The sequence below is a fragment of the Phyllobates terribilis genome, unplaced genomic scaffold, assembly GCF_046119375.1.
Source record: "Phyllobates terribilis strain yellow unplaced genomic scaffold, ASM4611937v1 Scaffold_7__3_contigs__length_470593459, whole genome shotgun sequence".
Taxonomy (NCBI): domain Eukaryota; kingdom Metazoa; phylum Chordata; class Amphibia; order Anura; family Dendrobatidae; genus Phyllobates; species Phyllobates terribilis.
In genome coordinates, this window is record NW_027362767.1 from 29,795,240 (window position 1) to 29,822,800 (window position 27,561).

The 27,561-nt window shown below is 47.7% G+C and overlaps 1 protein-coding gene across 1 annotated transcript in view; it reads right to left on the reverse strand.

Annotated features, from left to right (window-relative positions):
- Window positions 1-234: 234 nt before the first annotated feature.
- DICER1 (dicer 1, ribonuclease III) overlaps window positions 235-27,561 on the reverse strand; it is a 39,338-nt gene continuing 12,011 nt past the window's right edge. The window contains exons 12-27 of the mRNA XM_073638331.1: window positions 27,089-27,218; window positions 26,878-26,953; window positions 26,307-26,446; window positions 24,945-25,124; window positions 22,846-23,059; window positions 18,952-19,105; window positions 18,040-18,222; window positions 16,375-16,480; window positions 16,100-16,275; window positions 13,200-13,800; window positions 10,878-11,033; window positions 9,954-10,785; window positions 8,409-8,677; window positions 8,149-8,311; window positions 1,659-1,734; window positions 235-1,455 (exon numbers count right to left, since the gene is read on the reverse strand). Of these exons, the coding sequence (XP_073494432.1) occupies window positions 1,290-1,455; window positions 1,659-1,734; window positions 8,149-8,311; window positions 8,409-8,677; window positions 9,954-10,785; window positions 10,878-11,033; window positions 13,200-13,800; window positions 16,100-16,275; window positions 16,375-16,480; window positions 18,040-18,222; window positions 18,952-19,105; window positions 22,846-23,059; window positions 24,945-25,124; window positions 26,307-26,446; window positions 26,878-26,953; window positions 27,089-27,218 (3,622 nt within the window). The 3' untranslated portion in view covers window positions 235-1,289. The remainder of the gene's footprint in view (window positions 1,456-1,658; window positions 1,735-8,148; window positions 8,312-8,408; window positions 8,678-9,953; window positions 10,786-10,877; window positions 11,034-13,199; window positions 13,801-16,099; window positions 16,276-16,374; window positions 16,481-18,039; window positions 18,223-18,951; window positions 19,106-22,845; window positions 23,060-24,944; window positions 25,125-26,306; window positions 26,447-26,877; window positions 26,954-27,088; window positions 27,219-27,561) is intronic.

Here is a 27,561-nt window from a genome sequence, read left to right on the forward strand (position 1 = left end):
AACAATGACTGCGTGGGTGTGAAATCCACAGCCGACAGTCTGCTTACATGAAACAATGACTGCGTGGGTGTGAAATCCACAGCCGACAGTCCGCTTACATGAAACAATGACTGCGTGGGCATGAAATCCACAGCCGACACGGTCCGCTTACATGAAACAATGACTGCGGGGGCATGAAATCCACAGCCGACAGTCCGCTTACATGAAACAATGACTGCGTGGGTGTGAAATCCACAGCCGACACGGTCCGCTTACATGAAACAATGACTGCGTGGGTGTGAAATCCACAGCCGACAGTCTGCTTACATGAAACAATGACTGCGTGGGTGTGAAATCCACAGCCGACAGTCCGCTTACATGAAACAATGACTGCGTGGGCATGAAATCCACAGCCGACACGGTCCGCTTACATGAAACAATGACTGCGTGGGTGTGAAATCCACAGCCGACAGTCCGCTTACATGAAACAATGACTGCGTGGGTGTGAAATCCACAGCCGACACGGTCCGCTTACATGAAACAATGACTGCGTGGGCATGAAATCCACAGTCGACACGGTCCGTTTACATGAAACAATGACTGCATGGGCATGAAATCCACAGCCGACACGGTCCGCTTACATGAACGGGTCTCGCGTCTATAAAGGTAGTGGGAATTTGTGGGGAAGGGAGGGGGAGAAAGGAGGCAGAGAAAAAATAAAAAAAGATAAAATAAAACTTGACCCATTGGTAGCGCTCATCCCGTTGCTCGCTCTGACACTGGTCGGTGTCTCTGTAAGTGCAATGTATGTTGTAAAGGTTACGCTTTTCTTGCATGATGCTGGAAACTCCCATCGGAATGGAGAATCCCAATAAAACTTTTATAAAACACCCCCAAAAGTAACAGCCCTCAAAAAGTGAATAAAATACTCAACGTATGTGAATATATAGCTATAGGTCTCATTCACAGGGACATAGAACTTTTTCTTCATCCTCCGCCCCTTTCCGATCAAGAGGCCAAAATCCCCCACAAAAACAAGTCATTCTAGATGGAGACATAGATAAAGCCCTCTCTTGTGACCAGATTGTGTTTGCACGTTGTAGCGTTACCCACAATGCAGTGTGTGTGGGGGGGGGGGTATCGGACTGGAATGGGGGGTGTTTTTGAGTGCTGTGCTCCACCACACATCTGCGATTGGTTCCTCTGGATGCCGTGAGCTCGTTGTCATAGGGTTACAATGTATCGATATTCCAGATGGGCATTTGCCCACGGTGGCGGTGGCCAGGCGGCGGGGTGGGCAGTGAGATCTTTCAGCTGCTCACGACCTGAGGTTGATTTGCTTTGAGGCTCCTGAGGGCTCGTCTAGCAGCGGCCGATTTGGCAATTCTGTAACTCCTGCCGACCCCCTTGAATTTGCCTTTTCCGACAACTTCTACGGTGACGCGAACTTTGCCGTCGTACGTCCTCTCGGCCGGGCTGCCAATATAACAATAGATTTCAGATGCTTTTACAGAATAAATAAACACGAGACCAAACGGCATTACATTCAGAAGAAAAAAACAAAAACAAAAAACTTTGTTTACCCGATCAAAAAAAAAAAAAAAAAATTCTTTTAAAAAAACTCCTCACTTCTATAGTTAACGGGTTTCCTAATTTCAGCAAAGGAGCCTCGCACTCACCTGAATTTGGCCGTCTCCGGCTCCATTTCCAACAATTCTCGCACTGGGGATCGGGGAACATTAGCCGAAAACTTTTCTGTAATGAAAAAAAAACTTTTTTTTATCATAACAAAATATTAGGAAGAGCACAAAGCGCTCTGACATAAAAGTAGAAATGGCGGCACTGCCCAGTGGGCCAAGCACAATAGCAATAAGTGACTGTGCGGACCACCTAGTACACGGTGGGTCACGGCACCTAACTATACCAGTTAACATCTGTGGAAGTCTTTGGTACACTTGGAAAAAAAAAAAAACCTGCAAGATGCAAACCGAGGACCAGACAGTGACCCGGCCGACGTAGGGATTGGGACCACCGTGTTGAGCAGCTCTTTCGAAGAGTGTCAACACAAAAGGGGAAAACCGGCACCGCCAGCACTGTAGGCTTCCAGTTTTTCAGACCAAATGATATGGAAAAAAGGTCATCTTAAGAGACCAACCACAGCTAGCGCTGCCTAACGTCACTCAGGGGTGGAATGGAAAGACGGAAAGGCTTTCTTAGCGAAAAGGATCAAAGCCAGATACAGCTAACACAGATGGAAATAGGAAGGAGACCAAGGAGTGAGGACTAGAGATGAGCGTTGTTCGACTAGAACTGTTCGCCAATCTCAAATTCGAGCTGTTTTGGGCGGTGTTCGAGTTGTTCGACGAACCCGAACGATTTGCAAAAAATTCGGCTGTTCGAGGTTATGTTCGATAACTGTTCGTGCACCAAAAGCGTGTCCTGCATGTCTGGCGCTATTTAGAGCACCAATCATGCAGGGATTGTCTGCCACTCACTGTAATGCCACAGCCATGGTGGTTGTGGCATTACAGTGATTGCCCAAATCGATGGGAACAGTGCCAACAGTGAAACATGAAAAGCCGGCAATTCAGCAGCGGCGTACACCGGTACCCGACAATTTAGAACCGAAAGAATAGAGCATCACACATAGATTAGATAGATAGAAACATGTCAGCCACATATATACGAAGTACAGTGATAGTGTTGCTTACTGTACTTGTCATTTAGTGTTAAAATAAAGGATTTATTAAATAAAAAAATTGGCGTGGGGTTCCCCGTAATTTTAGTCTCTAGCGGAGGTTAAGCAGACGGCTGGGGCAGATGTTTGAAGCCTGGGAAGGGGGTAATACCCACGGAGCTTCCCAGGCTACTAATATCAGCCCCCAGCTGAATACATAGCCTTTACTAGCTATTAAAATGGGGGACCCCCCCAAAAAAATGACGTGGGGTCCCCCCTAATTTAATAGCTAGCAAAGGCTAGGCAGACAGCTGGGGGCTGATATTAATAGCCCAGGAAGGGAGCCATGAATATTGGCCCCCTCCCAGGCTAGAAACACCAGCCGTCAGCCGCCCCAGAAATGGCGCATCCATAGGATGCGTCAATTCTGGCACTTAGCCTCGCTCTTCCACGCTGCCCTGTAGCGGTGGCAGTGGGGTAATAGGGCTGGGGTTGATGTCAGCTTATAATGCCAGCTGACATCAAGCCCAGGTTAGTAATGGAGAGGCGTCTATAAGACACCCCCATTACTAACCCCATAGTCAAAGTTAAAAGAAAACACAAACACCCAGAATAAAGTCCTTTAATTGAAATAAAGACACAATCCTTTATTGTTCAAAATTAAACCATACCTACCATCACGCCCATTCCAGCTGAAGCCAACGATCTCCTGCAATAAAAGAAAAATAATAAAACAACATCATCCTTACCTTTCCATGGTTCCCACGACAGCTTCAGCTCTGCTACATCGAGATGACAGGCTGGACCGCAGCAGAACGCTGCCATCCATCCTGTCATCCCGCAGACACTGAGAAGCGCAGGCATGCCGCGGACACTGAGAAGAGCAGGCATGCTTGCGCTCCACAGTGTCTCTCTGTGAGGGCATCCAGATGAGCCGAGTTAATGTCCAATGAACTCGGCTCACCTCATGCACGTCACTGACAGCGTGGGAGAATTCTCCTGCACTCAGCGCTTCAGCGTGAGAATTTTCCCACGCTGTCAGTGACGTGCATGAGGTGCGCCGAGTTCATTGGACATGAACTCGTCTCATCTTTATGCCGTCACAGCCAGACACTGCAGAGCGCAAGCATGCCTGCGCTTCTCAGTGTCTACGGGATGAGAGGCTGGATGGCAGCGTTCTGCTTTTTGTCCAGCCTGTCATCTCGATGTAGCAGAGCTGAAGCTGTCGTGGGAACCATGGAAAGGTAAGGATGATGTTGTTTTATTATTTTTCTTTTATTGCAGGAGATCGTTGGCTTCAGCTGGAATGGGCGTGATGGTAGGTATGGTTTAATTTAGAACAATAAAGGATTGTGTCTTTATTTCAATTAAAGGACTTTATTCTGGGTGTTTGTGTTTTCTTTTAACTTTGACTATGGGGTTAGTAATGGGGGTGTCTTATAGACGCCTCTCCATTACTAACCTGGGCTTGATGTCAGCTGGCATTATAAGCTGACATCAACCCCAGCCCTATTACCCCACTGCCACCGCTACAGGGCAGCGTGGAAGAGCGAGGCTAAGTGCCAGAATTGGCGCATCCTATGAATGCGCCATTTCTGGGGCGGCTGACGGCTGGTGTTTCTAGCCTGGGAGGGGGCCAATATTCATGGCTCCCTTCCTGGGCTATTAATATCAGCCCCCAGCTGTCTGCCTAGCCTTTGCTAGCTATTAAATTAGGGGGGACCCCACGTCATTTTTTTGGGGGGGTCCCCCATTTTAATAGCTAGTAAAGGCTATGTATTCAGCTGGGGGCTGATATTAGTAGCCTGGGAAGCTCCGTGGGTATTACCCCCTTCCCAGGCTTCAAACATCTGCCCCAGCCGTCTGCTTAACCTCCGCTAGAGACTAAAATTAAGGGGACCCCCACGCCAATTTTTTTTAATAATAAATCCTTTATTTTAATACTAAATGACAAGTACAGTAACCAACACTATCACTGTACTTCATATATATGTGACTGACATGTTTCTATCTATCTAATCTATGTGTGATGCTCTATTCTGTCTGTTATAAACTGTCGGGTACCGCTGCTGAATTGCCGGCGGCTTTTTTAAAGAGACGGTGCATGAAAACACTATTATATTTTTTGATAAATCCTTTACACTAAATGACAAGTACAGTAAGCAACACTGTCACTGTACTTCATATATATGTGACTGACATGTTTCTATCTATCTAATCTATGTGTGAGGCTCTATTCCTTCTTGTCTAAATTGTCGGGTACCGGTGTACGCCGCTGCTGAATTGCCGGCCGGCTTTTTTAAAGAAAGCGTCTTCTGAGCAGTTTGTCAGCTTTTGGACACCTTTGAAGGTGTTTTCTATGTGTTTCTATGTGTTTTTGTTTGCCTGCCATTGGTTTTAACGGTGTTCGACGGTGTTCTAAGGTGTTCGACGAACAGTTCCTCGAACATCCCGGTGTTCGACGAACCGAACCGAACCCGAACACTACGGGGGTGGCTCAACACTAGTGAGGACCATGTCCACATGGTAGAGAGAACTACTACTCTTGGGAAAAAAAAAAAAAGATGGCTGAAAAGTAAGACTACCTAGTCCTGATGAAGGACAAGGAAGCCAAATCTGCAGGAGAGCCCAGCTAACAGAGATCCTGCAAATAGGGGTGAGAAACCCTGCAGAGAGAAACACGGGAGAGCGAATGAAATAAGAAATCCAAGTGCAAACAGAATATGGAGAGATATTTATGCTCCTGACGATACCGGAAGGGCTGAGCACTGGACCGCCCCTGAGGAGGTCTACAGCAGCTGGCAGACGTCAAGAGCACTAAAAAGGGCAGAAAACTACAGGAGACTAGAATCAGAGGTCTGCGCCTGGCAATGACAGGTCAGCCCTGGAGCAACGCGAGGATTAAATGCTTATTGGGAATCCAAGAGAATGGAAAGTGGGTAAGAGTCCACCGACTCTCTCCACAGAAAGGGGCGGTAGTCTAGAGTGGAAAAAGGGCACAGGGGACGGCTTTGAGACAAAAACATCTTTCCAGGGTCAACATGCAACTATATATGGGGATTCAGCATGAGTCAAGTGCTCTGTATTAGGAGGAGGGTCTTCCTCAGGACAGTGATGAGACTACCACGCCGAATACAACTGCCTCTGAAGAACCAGGACGGGTCCCTGAACGGGAACGATGAGGAGGTTGGAATAGTAACTCTAGATCCGATCTGAGACCAGAGCACAAAGTCCCCTTGGAACAGGAGAACATGAAAAGCTTGGAAGAAAGGTGGACAGTCAGGAGAGACGATGGAGAAGTCAAGGGAAAGAAGCCGTATTGGTGGGAAACCAACAGATACTCGGCAGGCATTGTTCACATAGGGAAGCTGTAACTGTAGAGTAGGAAAGGTGGCTTGGTCTATTCTCCCAGGGGAAGGATTGACCGTACAAGCCTCCCTGACCAGGGTCCTGGAGGTGCTGGCTTTATCTTGGTGCCAGCATACTAGGAGAGACCATCAGAACGGGAGGAACGAAAAGAACGTCTTCCACGAGACAGGAGAAGTCATTAAGAGAGTTAAATTATGGTAACATCTGTATGGCGAAGAACGCCTGTGGTTCTGGGAAAGGCAGAGCGAGTTTGCATGTGGCATCGTAGGAGATTATGTTTAAGCACCAGACAAGCGGTCACCTCCAAAGAAAAAATGTTCTAGGATGTAGGGTCCAAGAACTGACAGCAGCGACCTATTACCGGTAAGTCATTCTCCTGGCTGTCAGGTGTGCAGAGAAAAGGGAAGATTCACAGAACAAAGTCGATGCAAGCAGTCACTGAGCCAAGAGGTCCAGAAGATGAAGGCTGCAGATGACAAGCCACGGACGGGTTGAATGGACTCATAACAGGGGCAAAAATAGCTGTACCCTCTCCAGATCCGCCTCGCAGAGGGATCAATAAGCATAACTAAAGGATCACACCAGAACATGCCAACAGAAAGGCAAGATCCACAGACCTCTTGGGGCAGGGACATGTCTGACGTATCATCTAAGTCCTCAAGATTAGGAGGACACCGACAATCTTTGTATTTAGCAGCCCGCCAATCGACAAGAGCAAGGTGTTGGCTGCTATGAACCACTGAAGAACCAAATCACTCCAAACAGGGAAGAGGCCCTCCAATCACCTGGAGCATGGCGTAAGATTCTGAGGCGAGCGGGTCAATGGAGCCTTCCCCCAGATGTCAATGGGCGAACACACTCAACCAACGTCAAGGAAAACAAACCTGCCGCCAACAGAAGAAAACCCTCCCCCTAGAATAATGGCAGGCGGACTCACCCTAAACATGAAAGCACCGACCGGTTTAGTCCTCGTGTCAGAGATGTCCCCCAATTATTCAGACTCTTTCCTGAGTGCAGACCTGTGTGAGGACATCCGGACCTTCTTACGAAAGTGGTTATAAGACATTTCCTTCTGGAAGCCTACAGCACTGGGCTGGCAAGATTTGCTGAGAGTGGCGAGAGACAGGGGGGGACCTACATCATGGACCACATATATTGAGGGGGGCTTAGCACTTAGTGCCAGCAGGTGAAAGGAGTCAAAGGCTAAGCCTCTAAGCACTTGGCTTACGGCATGGGAGATAAACTACGCAGGGGGAACATGCAAAATGGGATGAAACCGACGGGAACAGGGGATGGCGTCAGGGACCTGATAGATAAAGCGCTGATGTGAACCCAGGGACGACCAGACGGAGGATCCGGGAAGACCTATGTCGTGTCCACCCATGGTGAGCAGTATATGGAGCAGACAGCATCCTGGATGCAGAAGCTTTTTGGTGGGCAGAAAACTATTTAAATAGACGACACTGCGCCGAGGAGGTGGTTATGGGCAACGGGCGACTGGCGAGCAGCTGGCACCCCCAGGGAAATTACATTAGGGTGGTGTTCACATAATGGCCTCCCAGGAATATAATATAAATAGAGGCCACCAGAGCTCCCTAACATTAGCAGCTGCGGCCAGCAACGCGCTGTCCGTGCAGGAGTCATCGCTGCGGCCAGGGACTGCAGTAGTGACACGGATGTCCATGACATCACTGCGGCAGGACTGACCGGGACCGGAGCTGGGGAGGATTTTACAGCTTTTTACTCATTTTTTAAACAATCCGGGACCGTCCCTTTAAATATTTTGCAATGAGATTTTTCTGCCATTTTCCAATTTACTTTGGGTTTCTGTAGCTGCTGATATAGAGCAGTGGACCCTCCACAGCGGCATCATAGCCCCCCGGGAGTAACGACAGTGCTGCCCCCCAAGGACCTGCAGAGGGTTATGGCGGGGACACATCTTTGGAAGGTAGAGCGAGAGGGGGATGAATCAGTAAATCAGTTAAGAAGCCTCTTAATTGTCCTGAACAGAGAACGCTCTCGGAGTGAAGATACCCCAAAACCCGATGGCGTCTCCTACTGACAGACCCCGTTAAATCTCGACATCAGAGACGATATATTCATGTCCGTTCATATATAAGTACCTATTAATGGTCTCATCATCGGGTAATACACCTGCCACACACGCTCCAGAGACATCCCGCTGTCCATGTATATGGCTCCCGCTAGGGACTCAAAAATGTCCCCCATGGCCTTCGGGACCTCAATGTCTTCTTCTTTCTCCTCATCCTCCTCCGATCGTCTCAGCTAAAGAGGAAAATCAATATATTACTGTAGATTGGGGGGGGTTCAGGTTAGTGATGAGGGGCTGAGGTTACCCCCAATTCCAGGATTAGTGGGTTACCTCCGAGTCCATCCCCTGCATCTCGTTCTTCTCCAGTTGAAACTGCACAAAGTCGTCTATAACGTGAAAAAGTTCCGGAGAGACGGCCTTAAAGTATTTGTGGTAGTCGTACTTCACCGCCAGCGAAGCAAAGATGGTGTTATTGACTAAAGCCGAGCGCAGGTCAGTGAGGACCCCCGGGGAGTGCTGGCGGGGGTCTTCATAAAGGTGCTTAGTAATGAGGTAGTCCAAAATTGCATCTCCGAGGAATTCTAAGCGCTGGTAGCAGTCTAAGGAGAAAAGAAAGGGGTAATACCGCAATGTGACAGGACACCGCCACACAGTAACATCGAGCCAAGCAGAACAGGATCCCACAGATTCACAAACCTCAGATAAAAAGAACCGCAATACTACATCCTCATCATCCAGCCCATATAAACTACTGTGGACAACCACTCTGGGATAACAAAAGCTATAAAGAGAAATTCTGACCTACAGCGACAACCTACAATAATACCGCCCCCTAAAGGCAATTATATAACGACTGATATATTCCCGTACATAGGGGCAGTATTATAGTAGTTATATTCTTGTACATAGGGGGCAGTATTATAGTAGTTATATTCTTGTACATAGGGGGCAGTATTATAGTAGTTATATTCTTGTACATAGGGGGCAGTATTATAGTAGTGATATTCTTGTACATAGGAGCAGTATTATAGTAGTTATATTCTTGTACATAGGGGGCAGTATTATAGTAGTTATATTCTTGTACATAGGAGCAGTATTATAGTAGTTATATTCTTGTACATAGGAGCAGTATTATAGTAGTGATATTCTTGTACATAGGGGGCAGTATTAAAGTAGTGATATTCTTGTACATAGGGGGCAGTATTATAGTAGTTATATTCCTGTACATAGGGGCAGTATTATAGTAGTTATATTCTTGTACATAGGGGGCAGTATTATAGTAGTTATATTCCTGTACATAGGGGGCAGTATTATAGTAGTTATATTCCTGTACATAGGGGCAGTATTATAGTAGTTATATTCTTGTACATAGGAGCAGTATTATAGTAGTTATATTCCTGTACATAGGAGCAGTATTATAGTAGTTATATTCTTATACATAGGGGCAGTATTATAGTAGTTATATTCTTGTACATAGGGGCAGTATTATAGTAGTTATATTCTTGTACATAGGGGGCAGTATTATAGTAGTTATATTCTTGTACATAGTGGGCAGTATTACAGTAGTTATATTCTTGTACATAGGGGGCAGTATTATAGTAGTTATATTCTTGCATATAGGGGGCAGTATTATAGTAGTTATATTCTTGCATATAGGGGGCAGCATTATAGTAGTTATATTCTTGTACATAGGGGGCAGTATTATAGTAGTTATATTCTTGTACATAGGGGGCAGTATTATAGTAGTTATATTCTTGTACATAGGAGCAGTATTATAGTAGTTATATTCTTGTACATAGTGGGCAGCATATTATATTCCAGTATTATAGCAGGTATACTGCACACAGATGGCGGTGCACTTCCAGTCTCACTCACCAGTGATGGTGTTGTAGTGGTAAGAGGCGTGGGTGAAGGCCTGGAGGAGGTAAGCTTTATTTTTAAACTGATAGTTAATTCTCTTCTCAAAATTGTGGAACCCAGAGATCAGGTGGTCCAGCGTTTTGTCTGCATCTGGGTGGTCGAACATGCACCTGGGAGGTATTTTCAGATAACCGTACTCCACCCCTTTGCAGGTTGACAGATCAGAACTTGCCTTGTTGTTGCGTTTACTAAAGTCGCCGCCATTCTCCCGTTTCTTGATCTCAGGGAGAACTCTGAGGCCGAGGGAGCAGAGGAAGAGCTGGGCGGCCCGCTCTCCGCAGCTGGTCAGGTAGCAGCCCAGCAAGGCCTCCACACAGTCCGCGATGCTCTTGTCTGCGATGCACTGCTCCGTGTGGAGGTCGTAGGAGATCGACTGCTTCCCGGAATCCAGACCACAGTTTTCTTCTGATGGGTTCCAAAAACCCACCACAAAGTCGTCCTCTTCCACGGCCTTGCTGGGATCCAGGTAGCACATGGCGTCCCAAGAACTGTAATCAAAGTCGTCGAGATCGGGGGAGAACTGGGAATTTTCTAAAGAGCTCTTTTTTGGGGTTTTCCACTCAAATCCTGGGTCAGGAGTGGAGAAGGTTGTAAGGGGAATCTTCTTGACGAATGCGCCGGAACCCATCAGCATGCTGTCGATGAACTTTATGTGCTCTTGGTCGTACTCCAGAAAGTCGTCGTCAAAGTCCACCTCCTCCTTAGGGTTCCTCCACATCAGGTCTTCATCTTCATCATCATCGAAGTCATCATCCATCTTGCCGTTGGCGGTCACGCTGTCACTGGCCTGTCGATACAACCAGAGATAGAGTGACTTAAGGTCCCCGCAGAGGGCGATTCCCGCATGTCACACATACAATATCCTCCCTTCTTACTCACAGTCTCGTTACTTCCCCACTTCTCGGAGGAGCTTTTATCCTGGTTCACGATGTATCCGGGAGGGAGCCAGTTCACGGGGGGATCAAATATGGAGACCACCATGCGGCTTGGAGAGCATTTCTTCTTCCCGAGACGGTAAAGGTTACAGTTACTGACCTGCGGGGAGGACGAGGGGGAATGAGAGCGGGAAAAGCGCACCGACTTCACACATCTTATAAGAAAGGCCGTGTAGCTACAATGTATCCTCTCAGCTCCTCACCGGTGTCAGGACCTCTGCTAGCTGTCAATGAATAGGGTGACGGTTACACCAACAAGCAAAAGGGTAACAATGTTGTGAACTTGTGACTTTCAGGCTCCATATCTCACCACCCACTGCTGCTTGGAACGTAAGACCACCATCATTTTATAGACAGCCATCTTGGCTATCTCATACATCAATTTGACTTGCAGTTATTTAGCATATGATTAGTTATGTGGATTCTTGACATCTCACTGCATTGTTACCGTTTTGCTCCTTAAAATCTAAATGTTATTTTTTACTTTGTCAGTATTCTGTAAATCCGCCTTTGGCTTTCAGCACTGTCCACCTCGCTCTCCATCAGATTCAATGTCTTGACAGAAATCTGATCCTAGGTCTCTTCTACACGTTCCCACCGTTGGGTCATACTGGTCGCCTCGCTTGGGTCAGTATACAGCTTTCTCTTCATCTCTACCCACAAGTGTTGTATTGGGTTGGGGTCTGGGGACTGTGGTGGCCAATCCAGCACCTCTACTTCATGGTCATTGAACCGTTTCTTCGCCAATCTCGCCGTATGCTTTGGTCATTGTCTTGCTGGAACATTATGTCGTCCTTTTCATACCCATAGAAGTCAAGTGTACAAAGTAACTCGTCTTGTAGGACACTCGCATATAGCTCAGCATTAGGACTACCATCGATCCAGGTCAAGTATCCAACGCCTTTGGCTGTGAAACAACCCCATATCAGGCTTCTTCCACCAAACTTCACAGCTCCTTCACTTTCTCGCTCCGTTAGCCCCTTTTTCCCTCGTCTCTTCCAGACCCTCGTCTATTGGCTTTCATCTCATCGCTCCACATCACCCATTTCCAATCTTCTTCTTCCACTTTTCATACATTTTTGTAAAGTTGACCCGACGCTTCTTACGACGATATTGAAGTCGAGGCTTCTTCACCTTTTTTCTGGCCACCATTCCAGACTTGTGTAACGCGCGTCACACGGTGCTCGCATGGACGTCTTATCTCACTATTAAGAAGCTTACGAGCCTCCTCCACTGCCGTCTTTGTCGCCAGACCTGACAAGACCTTGTGATGAGCCGACTTGGTGACTCCGGTATTTTGCCTGGACGTCCACCTCTTGGCGCTCACATGATGCAGTTTTGGCAATTTTCTTGGCCGAGAAACCGCTGGATGATGAGGTTTGTCTTTTCTTGGGAAATAATCTTCTTGGCAGCTCTTCGATTTTAACCAGTGACCTTTTGCTCAACCTAATAACCTAGAAGATGATCGTCTATAAAGTGAAGGTCGTCCCGCGTTCAGCAGTAGTGGATAGTGAAATATGGAGCCTAAAAGTTACAAGGTCAGAACATTGTTCCCTTCTGCTCGTCAGTGTACACACAGGGGCGTAAAATCCGGTCCTGACCTCTGGTTCGCACAGCTGGGTGTTTGCTACTGTTGCATCCAGTCTCGGCTCCAGATTGCTCGTTTAGTCACAGTGTATCAGTGCAGGCAAAAGTATCAGGACAGGAGAGATCTGTGCTGCAGACAAATGTAGCAAACCCTCAGCTCTGACAGTCAATTAAACCATCACAGGTAGAATCCCTCTGGGGTGGGGGGAGAGAAACTAATATGTAGAAAGTCATTAAAAAAAAAATCAGACTGACCAGGAGAATCTCGGTGCCGGGTCTTTTTTAATCAGACGAAAAATAAAATCCAAAAAACAAAATGGTGGAATTGAGTATTGGGTTTTTTACACCTTTGAAATTTTGTTCCGGTATTCCAGGAGATTGTATAATAAAATAAATGACAGCATTGAAGACTGCAACCCGTACCACAAAAAAAAAAAAAAAGGTCTCGTACAGTCGACAGAAAAAAAAAGAAAAAAAAAAACAAGTTCTGGCTCTTGGAAGAAGGGGGACAAAAAAAAAAAAACCCAAGTGCAGAAACTTATGTGTCTGACAGCAGGATCTTGAGGTCATAAATTATCATGCGCCTAAAAGCAGGGATGGAGGGCGCTGAAGCCGCAGGATCGGCGAGATTATTTGTAAAGCGGCGCCACCTTTGATATTTCGGGAGAGTCGCACCCACCTTTTTGCTCCTCATGTAGGACAGCCGGCCCTCGTGAGCGTCGGGGTAGGTGCAGTACAGGTAGGTGGTGATGCCGTGCTTCAGGAAGGAGTCGCCCAACATCTCCAGACGCTCCAGGTTGAAGCCGTCGCTGGCGTTGGACAAGGTCAGGGCCTGCAGGATCAGACCGGGGTTGGGCCCCAGAGTCTTGGATGAGTGCCCTTTGGAAGCTTCTGCAGTGGCCGAGGGGCCGGGGCTCCCACCTGAGGTAGGTTTGGTATGGTCGCTCACAGTACATTCGCTGTTGGCCGCGGGTTGCTTCTCGCTAGGTAAATTCTCGAGGGTTAATGAGGTAGAGGATTGAGCAGGTAGTTGTTTGTAGCAAGTCAATCGCTTCTCTGGGCAGACGTCGCCATTAGTGAGGCCGTTACAGGAGACGCCATTGATGGCTCCCGGATCGGCCGGCCCCTGGGGGGCGCGGGGCGCTGGACACTTCACAGACATTTGGTCACAGGTTTCTGCAGGGGCCTCCAGTTTGGCGTCAGACGTGGAGGGGTTGAGGCTCGAGATGAACGTTTTGCTATCGATGGACCTTTTCCACCCAAAATCCAAATTGGGGTATCTGCAAAAGAGAAAAAAAGCATTTATTTAGCGGCTGCACCCCGACAGCTGCAGTCTGTAACAATGTATCAGCGGAGATCATCCTCTAAACCAGAGGCAGCGGCAGCAGAATTTCAGCCATTTAGGGGGCTTCTCCTTGTGCCGCTCACTCCTCCGTCAGAAATGGCATTAACCCCTTCACAATCGGGCAATTTTTAGTTTTCATTTTTTCATTCCCTTCTTCCAAGAGTCACAACATTTTAGTTTTTCCGTCTACACGGCCGTATGAGGGCTTGTTTTTTTTTTTTTGCGGGACGAGTTGTACTTTTGAATGTCACCATTGACTTTACCATATAGTCTACTAGAAAAAGGGAAAAAAAATTCTAAGGGCGTGAAATTGCAAACAAAAAAAATGCAATTCCAGAATTGTTTTTGGGCTTTTTTATCCATCATGTTCACTACATGATAAAACTGACGGGACAATATGATTCCCCAGGTCAGTACGAGTACACGGATACCAAATATGTACAGCTTATTTTTTATCTACGTGATGAAAAACAATTTTTTTTTTTTTCCCGCTTATGTCACTTTTTTCCGCGACCCGTAGCGTCTCCATTTTTCGGGATCTGGGGCTGGGTGAGGGCTTATTTTTTGCGCGCCGAGCTGACGTTTTTACTGATGCCATGATGGGGCAGATACGATGTTTTGATCACTTCCTATTGCATTTTATTACAATGTTGTGGCAACGAAAAAAAAACATAATTCTGGTGTTTTGATTTTTTTCTCATTATGCCAATGATCAATTAATTTACTTTATATTTTGATGGATCGGACATTTCTGAAAGCAGCGATAACAAATATTTATTTTTTTAATTGTTTTATTTTCAATGGGGGCAATTTGAACTTTTGTTTTTGTTATATATTTAACCCCTTTATGACCCATGGTGTATAGGTACGTCCATGGTCGTCTCCCTCCCTTTGGTGCGGGCTCCGGCGCTGAGCCCGCACATCTTTTCTGGCACATTACAAATGATCTGATCATGTGCCCCTAACAGAGATCCAATCGCGGCTGTTATCATGTGAAATGCTGCTGTCCATCTCTGATAGCGGCATTTAACTACCGCAAACTGGATACGAGTCATTGGCTCCGTCCAACGGCGTCCCGTCACATGATTGCAGGCCGCCAATGGGTTGGCAAGGACACCCCTGTAGTTGTCATTGCTGATCTGCTATGAGCGCCGCCCAGTGGTCAGTGCTCATGGCAGATGATCAATTCTGCTACACACAGCAGGGCTGAAGCCATATGTGTTGCACAGATCGCAGCGTCAAGTCTCCTATGGAGACAATTGAAGCATGTGAAAAGTGTATAAAAAAAAAAAAAAAAAGTTTTTAAAACAAATTAAATATACATAAAAGTTCAAATCCCCCCAAATAACAGGCGATCCAAACATTGCATCTACACCAAAATGGTATCAATAAAAAAGTCAGCTTGGAGCGCAAAAAATAAGCCCTCACCAAGCCCCAGATCCCGAAAAATGGAGACGCTAAGGGTCTCAGAAAATTGCATTTTTTTTTTTTTTATTTTACAAACTTTGGATATTTTTTTTTCACCACTTAAATAAAAAAGAACCTATACATGTTTGGTATCTGTGAACTCGTAATGTCTTGGAGAACCATATTGGCAGGTCAGATTTAGCATTTAGTGAACGTGGTAAAAAACAAAAAAACAATTGTGGAATTGCATTTTTTTTTTTGCAATTTCACTGCACTTGGAATTTTTTTTCCCCGTTTTCCAGTACATGATATGGTAAAACCAATGGTGGCATCCGAAAGTACAACTTATCCCGCAAATAACAAGCCCTCACGCGGCCATATTGACGGAAAAATAAAAGTTCTGGCTCTGGGAAAAAGGGGAGCAAAAAATGAAATTGCAAAAACCCAAAAGGTGGTAAAGGGGTTAAAAACTTCTTTTCCCCCACACCTTTTACTGTATTTAATAGTTCCCATAGGAGACTTGAAGCAGAGATCATCCGATCACCTGTGTTATACATAGCGGGGCATCAGCTCAGCTATGTGTAGCAAAAATCATAATCTCCTATGAACGTCGGCCACAGGCCAGCATTCATATGAGATTTACAATGACAGGTATGGGGGGTCTTCAGCAGAACCCCGGGCTCTCAGGCCGACCCATCGGTGTCCGGGAATCATGTGACAGGGGCGCTGATGGGCGTGTTAAATCCCGCTGTCAGTGATTGATGGCCGCAGGCCTTGTGAAACAGCTGGAAGTCTTATAGCAATGTACAGAGATAAGCAGATCTTACCGGAAGTCCTCGGGAAGGGATTGGACTCCGACGCCGGCATCGATGGCGGTCTGGGCCCTCAGCTCCTCGGCGGTCAGCAGACAGTGCATGCGGTACAGGATGCTCGGCAGGCACACCGCCTTCCTCCACAATGATGCCGGGATGGGGTGAATGGCACAGAGTTCTGGAACCAGGATCTAATGGACAGGAGGGAAGGAGATGCGTTCACAGGAGGAGATGATCGGCAGCGCCCCGCTCCCCGCAGCGCCCAGCTCCCCGCAGCGCTCGGGACCTACCTGCTTGTTCTGTAAACTTTCCCACTTTGCTTTGCGCTTTTCGGCGCTGCTCAGAGGCAGAGCCTTCCCTTTCTGGTTCAGGTGCCGCGGAGTCAGCAGGTTCAGGCTGATGGGGGAGACGGACATTGTGTACAGTGTAATGAAGGCTTTCAACACCTCGCCTGCTGTCACTGAATGGAAACATCTGGGGCTTAAGATTTCTTCTTAACGCTCTCCTCCTTCACTGTTTAACCCCATCCCGACGCTGCTGATTTCCGTTTTTTCCTTCCCTTCATCCCAGAGCCATAACTCTTATTTTTCGTTCTACATAGACGCGAGGGGCTTGTTTATTTGTGGGATGATTTGCACTTTTGAATGACGCCGTCCATTTTACCACATCGTGCAATGGAAAATGGGGGAAAAAAATTCCAAGTGCGGTGAAGTTGTGAAAAAAAAACCCCACTATTCTGACATTGTTTTTTGGAAATTGTTTTACATTATTATTTTAGTGGTGAAATAAAAAAAAAAAAAAAAAAAAAAAAAGTTTACAAAAAAAAATAATTGGGGGGTTGTGTAGTAACCTTTTTATTTTTCGGCTGATGGAGCTGTGTGAGGACTTATTTTTTGTGGGGCGAGACGATGTTTCCATTGATAGCATTTTGGGATAGATGTGAATTTTTGATTACTTGTTACAGCAGTTTTTGTGGACTTGCAGCAACCCAAAAAAAAAACCCCAAAAATTTGGCGTTCTTGAATTTTTCCCATTTACGGTGTTTACTTAATTCTATAATTAATGAATAATTATTTTTAGATTTTGATAGATTGGACATTTCTGAACCCGGCGATATAGACTTATGTGTATTTTTTCATATCTTTATTTTCAATGGGGAGGAAGCGGAGTGATTAGAACTTTTAGGTTTTTTTCCTTACAGTTCTTGTTAGTCTCTTTAGGGGACTTGAAGATGTGATCGTCCGATTGCTTGTACAATATATACCGCGATGTCATAGGATTGCTGTATATAGCAGAAGTCAGTCTTCTTTGACACCTGGCCACAGGCAGGGTTTGAAAGGAGCTCCATAATGACAGACCCGGGGGGGTCATCGGCAGACCCCCGGCTGTCCTGATGACGTGATGGCGGGCCGCCGATGGGTTATGTGCGCGCCAATGGGTGAGGAGAATGACGCTTTCATATATTGACAGCAGTATTTAACAGGTTAACAATCATGGGTGGACCACCGCTCCAATTGCGATTGTTAGTGGCAGGTCCTGGCTGTAATACACAGCCATCATCTGCCGGGTATGGGGCGGGCTCGCTGCATTAGTCTGCTTCGTACTTGTGACGTACAAGTACAGTGGATGTCGTGAAGGAGTTAAACAAAAGGCATTTCCCTGTCCAATCAACACTTTACGATTGTCGGGGTCTGAACTTCGGGACCCCACTAACCCCGAGAAGTTTCACTACTAACCCCTCCTTCCTGACACTTTATTTTTTAGAGAAGACATTGAAGTAAATGTCACCCGGCTGCTGTTTCTTCCATTTGTCAGAAGCACAATGTGCAGGTAAATCTAGGGGGTCTGTCGGGGTCCCAGAAATCACACAGTGATGGAAGATACGAGACCGTTACGGCACTGATACGTTGTGCAGGAACGCGCGTCGCGGGGGTATGTGCCGCCGGGGTACGTACCGTGACGAGGTGTGGTCCACGTCCAGGAGCGGCTGGTTGAGGTTCGTCAGGTCGAGGTTGTATTTAGTTTTATAATATTCGGCGAATGTTTCGTATTCGGGGGAAGGGAATTTGCTGAGCGGAGTCAGGTCAGTGTACACGTCGGCCACGTAGAACCGATGAGGCTGGTCGAAATTGCGATATCTGCCAAAAAAATAAAAAAGTCAGGGGTTAAACACGGACAGAGATGCAGAATCTGGTTATGAGGGAGATTTACACTGCGACTATCCTCTACAGCAGTGTTCTCCAACCCGCGGCTGTCGGGGCATGCTGGGAGTGGTAGTCCAGCAGCTGTATGAGGGTGGGAGATCAATGATTTAGGATGTAGCCCATGCATTATCTGCAAGGAGGGTCTCATATCCCATATGTGGTCACCTAATACATGCACAGCTGCTGGGTGACAGCCCCGGAGCAATAGATGCCTTAAAGGGGGTGTCCAGGACATCAATTATTAGGATAGGTAATCAATATCACACCTGACACCCACCGCTGATCAGGTATCCCATGGCGGCCAATCTCAGTATACAGGAACAGCGCCATACACTGTGTGGTGGCTGTTCTCAGTACTGCAGCTCAGACCACATTAACTTCAACAGGAGTTGAGATGCAGTACAGACAACGTCCACTAAACAGTGCGGCGGTATCTCAGCTTCATGTAAAGTGTACATCCGGCCGGGATGTGACCTGGTAACAGCTGAGCGATGGGGGTCCCTGGTGTCAGACCCCCACTGATGTGATATTATTGACCTCCCCTAAGGAGAGACCACCAATACCGGTCCATCTTCCCATCACATTGTGCTCAGCAGATCACCTGTGTCGCTGACACGTCGGCCCCTTCCTTCCTCGCACGGCGCTGTTCACATTAGCACCCACCTTGGAATGATCACTGCATCCTGGTAATCTTCTAGTCTGAAGATGAAAGGCTTCTCGGCCGAGTACTGAGAGCTGGGGATGCCGGTGCGAGCCTCCGACTTCTCGATATCCTCCACAAACTTAAAATCTATATCCAAAGTGCCGCAGTCACTAACTAAAGGGAGAAGACGAAGCAGAGAGACGGCAGTGAGGCGTTATACCGGCGATATGAGGGGCACGGAGAGGCGTTATACCGGCGATATGAGGGGCACGGAGAGGCGTTATACCGGCGATATGAGGGGCACGGAGAGGCGTTATACCGGCGATATGAGGGGCACGGAGAGGCGTTATACCGGCGATATGAGGGGCACGGAGAGGCGTTATACCGGCGATATGAGGGGCACGGAGAGGCGTTATACCGGCGATATGAGGGGCACGGAGAGGCGTTATACCGGCGATATGAGGGGCACGGAGAGGCGTTATACCGGCGATATGAGGGGCACGGAGAGGCGTTATACCGGCGATATGAGGGGCACGGAGAGGCGTTATACCGGCGATATGAGGGGCACGGAGAGGCGTTATACCGGCGATATGAGGGGCACGGAGAGGCGTTATACCGGCGATATGAGGGGCACGGAGAGGCGTTATACCGGCGATATGAGGGGCACGGAGAGGCGTTATACCGGCGATATGAGGGGCACGGAGAGGCGTTATACCGGCGATATGAGGGGCACGGAGAGGCGTTATACCGGCGATATGAGGGGCACGGAGAGGCGTTATACCGGCGATATGAGGGGCACGGAGAGGCGTTATACCGGCGATATGAGGGGCACGGAGAGGCGTTATACCGGCGATATGAGGGGCACGGAGAGGCGTTATACCGGCGATATGAGGGGCACGGAGAGGCGTTATACCGGCGATATGAGGGGCACGGAGAGGCGTTATACCGGCGATATGAGGGGCACGGAGAGGCGTTATACCGGCGATATGAGGGGCACGGAGAGGCGTTATACCGGCGATATGAGGGGCACGGAGAGGCGTTATACCGGCGATATGAGGGGCACGGAGAGGCGTTATACCGGCGATATGAGGGGCACGGAGAGGCGTTATACCGGCGATATGAGGGGCACGGAGAGGCGTTATACCGGCGATATGAGGGGCACGGAGAGGCGTTATACCGGCGATATGAGGGGCACGGAGAGGCGTTATACCGGCGATATGAGGGGCACGGAGAGGCGTTATACCGGCGATATGAGGGGCACGGAGAGGCGTTATACCGGCGATATGAGGGGCACGGAGAGGCGTTATACCGGCGATATGAGGGGCACGGAGAGGCGTTATACCGGCGATATGAGGGGCACGGAGAGGCGTTATACCGGCGATATGAGGGGCACGGAGAGGCGTTATACCGGCGATATGAGGGGCACGGAGAGGCGTTATACCGGCGATATGAGGGGCACGGAGAGGCGTTATACCGGCGATATGAGGGGCACGGAGAGGCGTTATACCGGCGATATGAGGGGCACGGAGAGGCGTTATACCGGCGATATGAGGGGCACGGAGAGGCGTTATACCGGCGATATGAGGGGCACGGAGAGGCGTTATACCGGCGATATGAGGGGCACGGAGAGGCGTTATACCGGTGATATGAGGGGCACGGAGAGGCGTTATACTGGTGATATGAGGGGCACGGAGCAGCGTTCTGTCGGTGATATTAGGGGCACGGAGCGGCATTATGTCCGTGATATTAGGGGCACAGGGCGGCATTATGTCCGTGATATTAGGGGCACAGGGCGGCATTATGTCCGTGATATTAGGGGCACAGAGCGGCATTATGTCCGTGATATTAGGGGCACAGAGCGGCATTATGTCCGTGATATTAGGGGCACAGGGCGGCATTATGTCCGTGATATTAGGGGCACAGAGCGGCATTATGTCCATGATATTAGAGGTAGTAATAAAAAATATATACATGTCCTGTAAGATATCTCTTATGTCATTATATTTATTAAGATGTATATAAAATACACAGACATTTAAAAAAGTAAAAACAAATATAAACTAAATTACAGCTCTTGCTGCCCCCGAGGACCCAAACTATAAGTCTCTTGTATAGAAGGGACCATGATGGAAAGGAGGGACAGAACCTAAATATACATTATAGAGGGAATAGGGCCGGTCCCAGTATTGATGGTCAGTCCGCTGTACGGAGCAGAATCAGCAAAACAGTACACAGTGTAGTGGCTGTTTTCGGTACTGCGGCCCAAGTCCCGTTGAAGTGCAGAGCACGGCCGCCGCGCTGCATAGGACTTGCGGTTTGCTGATCGTGGGGTGACAGGGTTCTGATATTAATGACATCCTCAGCATAGGCTTCCAATACCAAAGTCCTAGACAATTTAACAGGGGAAAATAGCCCAAGTCTTAAACTGATTAAAGGTGTAATCCGGCGCCGGTCACTTCTGAAGCTCATGACGCTTCAGCCCCACAACATTGTCAAGATAATAGTCAGCTTGCCGGATTTTACCGTCACCAGCAGAAGTGAGAGGAGCCAGAAAATCCCTTTAACCCCTTAAGCCCCGGAGCATTTTTTGTTTTTGCATTTTCGTTTTTTGCTCCCCTTGTTCCCAGAGCCATAGCGTTTTTATTTTTTGGTCAATAAGGCCATGTGAGGGCTTATTTTTTGCGGGACGAGTTGTACTTTTCAACGCCATTACTAGTTTTACCATATCCTGTACGGGAAAACGGGAAAAAAAATCCAAGTGCGGTAAAATTGCAAAAAAAGTGCAATACCACAGTTGTTTTTTATTTATTTTTTTTACCACGTTCACTGAATGCTAAAACTGACCTGCCCTTCTTATTCTACAGGTCATTACGAGTTCATAGACACCAAACATGTATAGGTTCTTTTATATTTAAGTGGTGAAAAAAAATTCCAAAATTTGGTAAAAAAAAAATAAAAAAATAGCGCCATTTTCTAAGACCCGTAGCGTCTCCATTTTTCGTGATCTGGGGCTGGTTGATGGCTTATTTTTTGCGCGCCGGGCTGACGTTTTTATTAATAACATTTGGGGTAGATCCGATGTTTTGATCGCCCGTTATTGCATTTTATTGCAATTTTGCGGCGACCAAAAAACGTAATTCTGGCGTTTAGAATTTTTTTCTCGTTACGCCATTTACCGATCGGATTAATTCTTTTTTTATTTTGATAGATCGGGCGATTCTGAACGCGGCGATACCAAATATGTGTATGTGGGGTTTTTTTTTTATATATTTTATTTTGAATGGGGCGAAAGGGGGGTGATCTAAACTTTTATATTTTTTTTTATATTTTTAAAAACTTTTTTTTTTTACTTTTTGCATGCTTCTATAGTCTCCATAGGAGACTAGAAGCAGCAACTATCCGATCGCCTCTGCTACATACAGGGGACTAGCAGGTCCCCTGCATGCAGCAGAAATGGTCCTGTGCTATGAGCGCCGACCACTAGGTGGCGCTCATAGCGACAAGATCATGACAACCACAGGCGTCTGCTGCAGACCCTGGGTTGTCATGCACGCCCATCGGTGACCCGCGATCACGTGACGGGGTCGCCGGTGGGCGGGGCTTATGACGCGCTACCCGGAAGCGCGCGTTAAATGCCGCTGTCGGAGATTGACAGCAGCATTTAACATGTTAACAGCCGCGGGTGGATCGCGATTCCACCCGCGGCTGTTGCGGGCACATGTCAGCTGTAAGAATCAGCTGACATGTGCTCCGTTCAGTGAGGGCTCAGCGCAGCAGCCCTCACTGAACGGAGGGATCGCAAATATGCGTACTAATACGTCCCCGGTAAGTAAGGGGTTAAGTTCTAAGCCCAAAGCCACCGGCAGACCCCAGAGGAGATCTATGAAGGTCGGCACGGATCGAAGGCCACTCACCGACATTGAGAGGTAGAACGCAGTAGGCAGAGTCAGCCACCGTGGCCTTGAACTCTAGTGCAGGTTTCTCAAGACGAAGGATGTGAGAGAAGATGTACTGGTGCAGCCGGGTGATCAGCTCCAGCTGCTGCAGCGTCAGTGTGAACCCCGACTTCTTCAGCTCAATCGATATGGTCACTTCTCCAGATCGGGTGTAGACGGGGAAGTGTGGGATCTGCAAGAGACGCCAACAACACCACGCTGAAGACATCCATCTTCCACCGAGCCATTTATATGACACCATCAGTGATTGTCATCAGCATGTACAGTGGTGGCCAAAAGTATTGGCACCCCTGCAATTCTGTCAGATAATACTCAGTTTCTTCCTGAAAATGATTGCAATCACAAATTCTTTGGTCTTATTATCTTCATTTAATTTGTCTTCAATGAAAAAACACAAAAAGAATTGTCCTAAAGCCAAATTGGATATAATTCCACACCAAACCTAAAAAAGGGGGTGGACAAAAGTATTGGCACTGTTTGAAAAATCATGTGATGCTTCTCTAATTCGTGTAATTAACAGCACCTGTAACTTACCTGTGGCACCTAACAGGTGTTGGCAATAACTAAATCACACTTGCAGCCAGTTAACATGGATTAAAGTTGACTCAACCTCTGTCCTGTGTCCTTGTGTGACCACATTGAGCATGGAGAAAAGAAAGAAGACCAAAGAACTGTCTGAGGACTTGAGAAACAAAATTGTGAGGAAGCATGAGCAATCTCAAGGCTACAAGTCCATCTCCAAAGACCTGAATGTTCCTGTGTCTTCCGTGCGCAGTGTCATCAAGAAGTGTAAATCCCATGGCACTGTGGCTAACCTCCCTAGATGTGGACGGAAAAGAAAAATTGACGAGAGATTTCAACGCAAGATTGTGCGGATGGTGGATAAAGAACCTCGACTAACATCCAAACAAGTTCAAGCTGCCCTGCAGTCCGAGGGTGCAACAGTGTCAACCCGTACCATCCATCGACGTCTGAATGAAAAGGGACTGTATGGTAGGATACCCTGGAAGACCCCACTTCTTACCCCGAGACATAAAAAAGCCAGGCTGGAGTTTGCCAAAACTTACCTGAGAAAGCCTAAAACGTTTTGGAAGAATGTTCTCTGGTCAGATGAGACAAAAGTAGATCTTTTTGGGAAAAAGCATCAACATAGAGTGTACAGGAAAAAAAAAGAGGCAATCAAAGAAAAGAACACGGTCCCTACAGTCAAACATGGGGGAGGTTCCCTGATGTTTTGGGGTTGCTTTGCTGCCTCTGGCACTGGACTGCTTGACCGTGTGCATGGCATTATGAAGTCTGAAGACTACCAACAAATTTTGCAGCATAATGTAGGGCCCAGTGTGAGAAAGCTGGGTCTCCCTCAGAGGTCATGGGTCTTCCAGCAGGACAATGACCCAAAACACACTTCCAAAAGCACTATAAAATGGTTTGAGAGAAAGCACTGGAGACTTCTAAGGTGGCCAGCAATGAGTCCAGACCTGAATCCCATAGAACACCTGTGGAGAGATCTCAAAATGGCAGTTTGGAGAAGGCACCCTTCAAATATCAGGGACCTGGAGCAGTTTGCCAAAGAAGAATGGTCTACAATTCCAGCAGAGCATTGTAAGAAACTCATTGATGGTTACCGGAAGCGGTTGTTCCCAGTTATTTTGGCTAAAGGTTGTGCAACCAAGTATTAGGCTATTTTGTCCGGCCCTTTTTTGGAGTTTTGTGTGAAATGATCAATGATTTGATTTTTGCTTCATTCTCTTTTGTGTTTTTTCCTTGCAAGCAAATTAAATGAAGATAATAATACCAAAGAATTTGTGATTGCAATCATTTTCAGGAAGAAACTGAGTATTATCTGACAGAATTGCAGGGGTGCTAATACTTTTGGCCACCACTGTAAATAGGTAAAGAGCAGCGATCAGAGCTCGTCTCTGGTCACAGCCAACAACGCCACCTCCCAGGGCTCCAGCACAGCCGACGACGCCAGCTCCCAGGGCTGAAGCACAGCTGACGACGCCAGCTCCCAGCACAGTTATGCCAAAATGCACCAGGCGGTTAACCACGGCTACCTGAGGTATGGGTTTGGCAGTCAGGATGCCGAAGCATCTAGTCGAGTCTTCGGGGGGGTAGAGCTTCCTCCTCCGGAAGTTCAGCTCGTCTGGCAGGGGGGTCGTCAATACCATCCCTATCACGTAGAGGTAACATGGCTGGCCCGGCTTCGGATAACTGTTCCGCAGACATTCGGGGATCTGAAAGAAGGAGATTGTAAGGAGTTAGGGAGAAAATCATTCTGCCTCCGTCCATCCACACTGAGCCCTGTACAGAGGTAGATTTATAATCTTAATCAGCCAGATGATTAGATTTGTTAAGCCAAGAGAAATACACTATTGTGTTTATGTTGACTTGTAAATGTATGTGTATTTCTGTGGCTGGTCAAGAAGGACAGACCAGTATTTGTATAACCCTGATTATTGTCTCCTCTTGGGTCTGTGAACAATGACGTTTGTTAATATGCTAATTACATATTATACTAAGCTAGTTGGATGTTGATTTAATGAGTCCCCTGCTATACCAACTATGTAAGTAGATTAGCTCAAACAATAACAGCTGAGCCCTGTGAGTAATGCCCTCTCTAACCCCTTACCTGGGAATGTGTACTTGAAAGGACAACTAACTATTTTAAGGGACATGTGCCTCTGTAGCAGAGAGATTGGAAAGAGACTTTACAAGGAGAATCAAAGTACAGACTCTCTCAGACCATCAGCTTGATAGTATGGCATTACCCAAAGAGACACAGATTTGGATTCTACAGGATTCCAGCCTAAGAGTACACGGCCCTGATGGATACGGATCTGCTCCATTGACCATCAGAGACCCCATGGATACATTTGGGGAGACCAGGTTGGGACGATGAGGTCACCTGGCCCCATGGATATGTTGTTTGGGGTTGCCAGGTGGGACCCTTCGGTCGCCTGGAACCCCCGGAGACATTTGGAGGAGCCAGATTGGGACCAGCCGGTCATCTGGCCCCATGGAAACTCTCAGAGAGGCCAGGGTGGGAACCTCGGGTCTCCTGGCCTTGTACCTCGATGGATTGCTAGCTTCCTAAGCTTGCCGCTACCTTCTCTCTGTGGGGGCCAGTCATAGGCGGGGGGCCACTGGCTGAGGTAGTCGGCCCTGAAGTCCCAAAGTCGCAGTTGTTCTATCCCTGGCAGAGCGGAAGGGCGAGACTGTGCAATGTTGTACCATCTTGGGTATTTGCTGGGACTGTTCTATGTGTTTACTGTCTGCTTTGCGGTTCAATAAAGTATTGCCACAGTGTTTTACCCTCAACCTGTGTTTTCGGAGTAGTATTTTGCCCACAGAAGACCCCGGGTCTTCACAGGACCCCTGATAACCGAGTTCCCCATCCTGACCCCGCGGGGACGTACCGCCTTGGTGTAGCACTGCCTCCTCTTGGTGGAGCCGGGCCGGCCCGGGACGTTGGTCTCCTCCTCGTCGTGTAGATCCAGCTCCTCCTCGTATTTAACAGTTTCCTTGCCAACTGGCATTAAATGGTCGTCCAGTTCACCTGCGCGGAGAGGAGGAGGATCTCACATTTTCTTATAACTAAATATTGTAAATGCCTGCGAAAAACCACAGAGTGCCAACTCTGCGCCCCCGACGTATCCCAAGGACTTCATATCGGTATTGGCGTCCCCACAGTGCAGGAAAAGGGCCACGATACATGGAGCAAACGCTTCCAGCAGCCGACAATCCTCACTCTGATGCTTTCCTGTTATTTCCCTTCTAGGAGCCATTTTTTGCCATCCCCGTATGGGGGCTGGCAGCTTTTTGTGGGGCGAGTTGTAGGATTGAAGGACACCATTCACTTTACTGGAGAATTTACAAGTCCCTATGATGAAACTGGACTTGCCAGAAGAGGGTACAGAAGTGTTGTCATAGGGACAGTAGTAGCTGCAGGTGTCTGGTCACACATTATCAGACAGCTGGGAAACGTACCGATCTGGTGCAGCATCTCGCAGCATATCAGGGCCACCGCCCGTTCGGCCAGCCTGATGGAGTTCATGGATGGACCCTGTACAAGAAAAAAAATTTGTGAGCACAGAGAGGACAAAGAGGGGTTAATCAGAAGCATAAACCACAGAATCAGCGCTGATGGCTCAGAACTCGAATCTCGGAGCCGGACACAAAATTCTTACCAAGTACTTACAACAATGGGGGCTCTGAGCGGGGAGTTGATCGGCAGGTAAAGGGTGGACTGGTAAACGCCGGACGCCTCTCGGGTCTTACACTTAGGAGCGAGGTGAGTGAACGGGTCACTGGGCAGCCGGGCACAATACCTGCGAAGGAGAGGAGGCCGCGTGACGGAGGAAAGCAGCGAAAGACCACCTGATGTATTGTATAGTCAGAATGTGAACTGTTACTCACTTCTGCACATACGTCCAGCGCCAAGACATGACCCAGCCCCGTCCCGGTGCCAAGACAAGTGGACATCCCGGCGCCACAACAAGAGGCCCAGCACCCTCCCGGCGCCAAGCCTGGAGGCCCACCCCTCCCCCGCGCCAAGACTGGGGGCCCGGCCCCCAGAACCCTATAGTTTATGGCAATTTATTAATTTCACGATCAGGTGGACATTCCCTTTAAGCTTTGTTATATTACAGAGCGCTGGCACCACAATGGGAC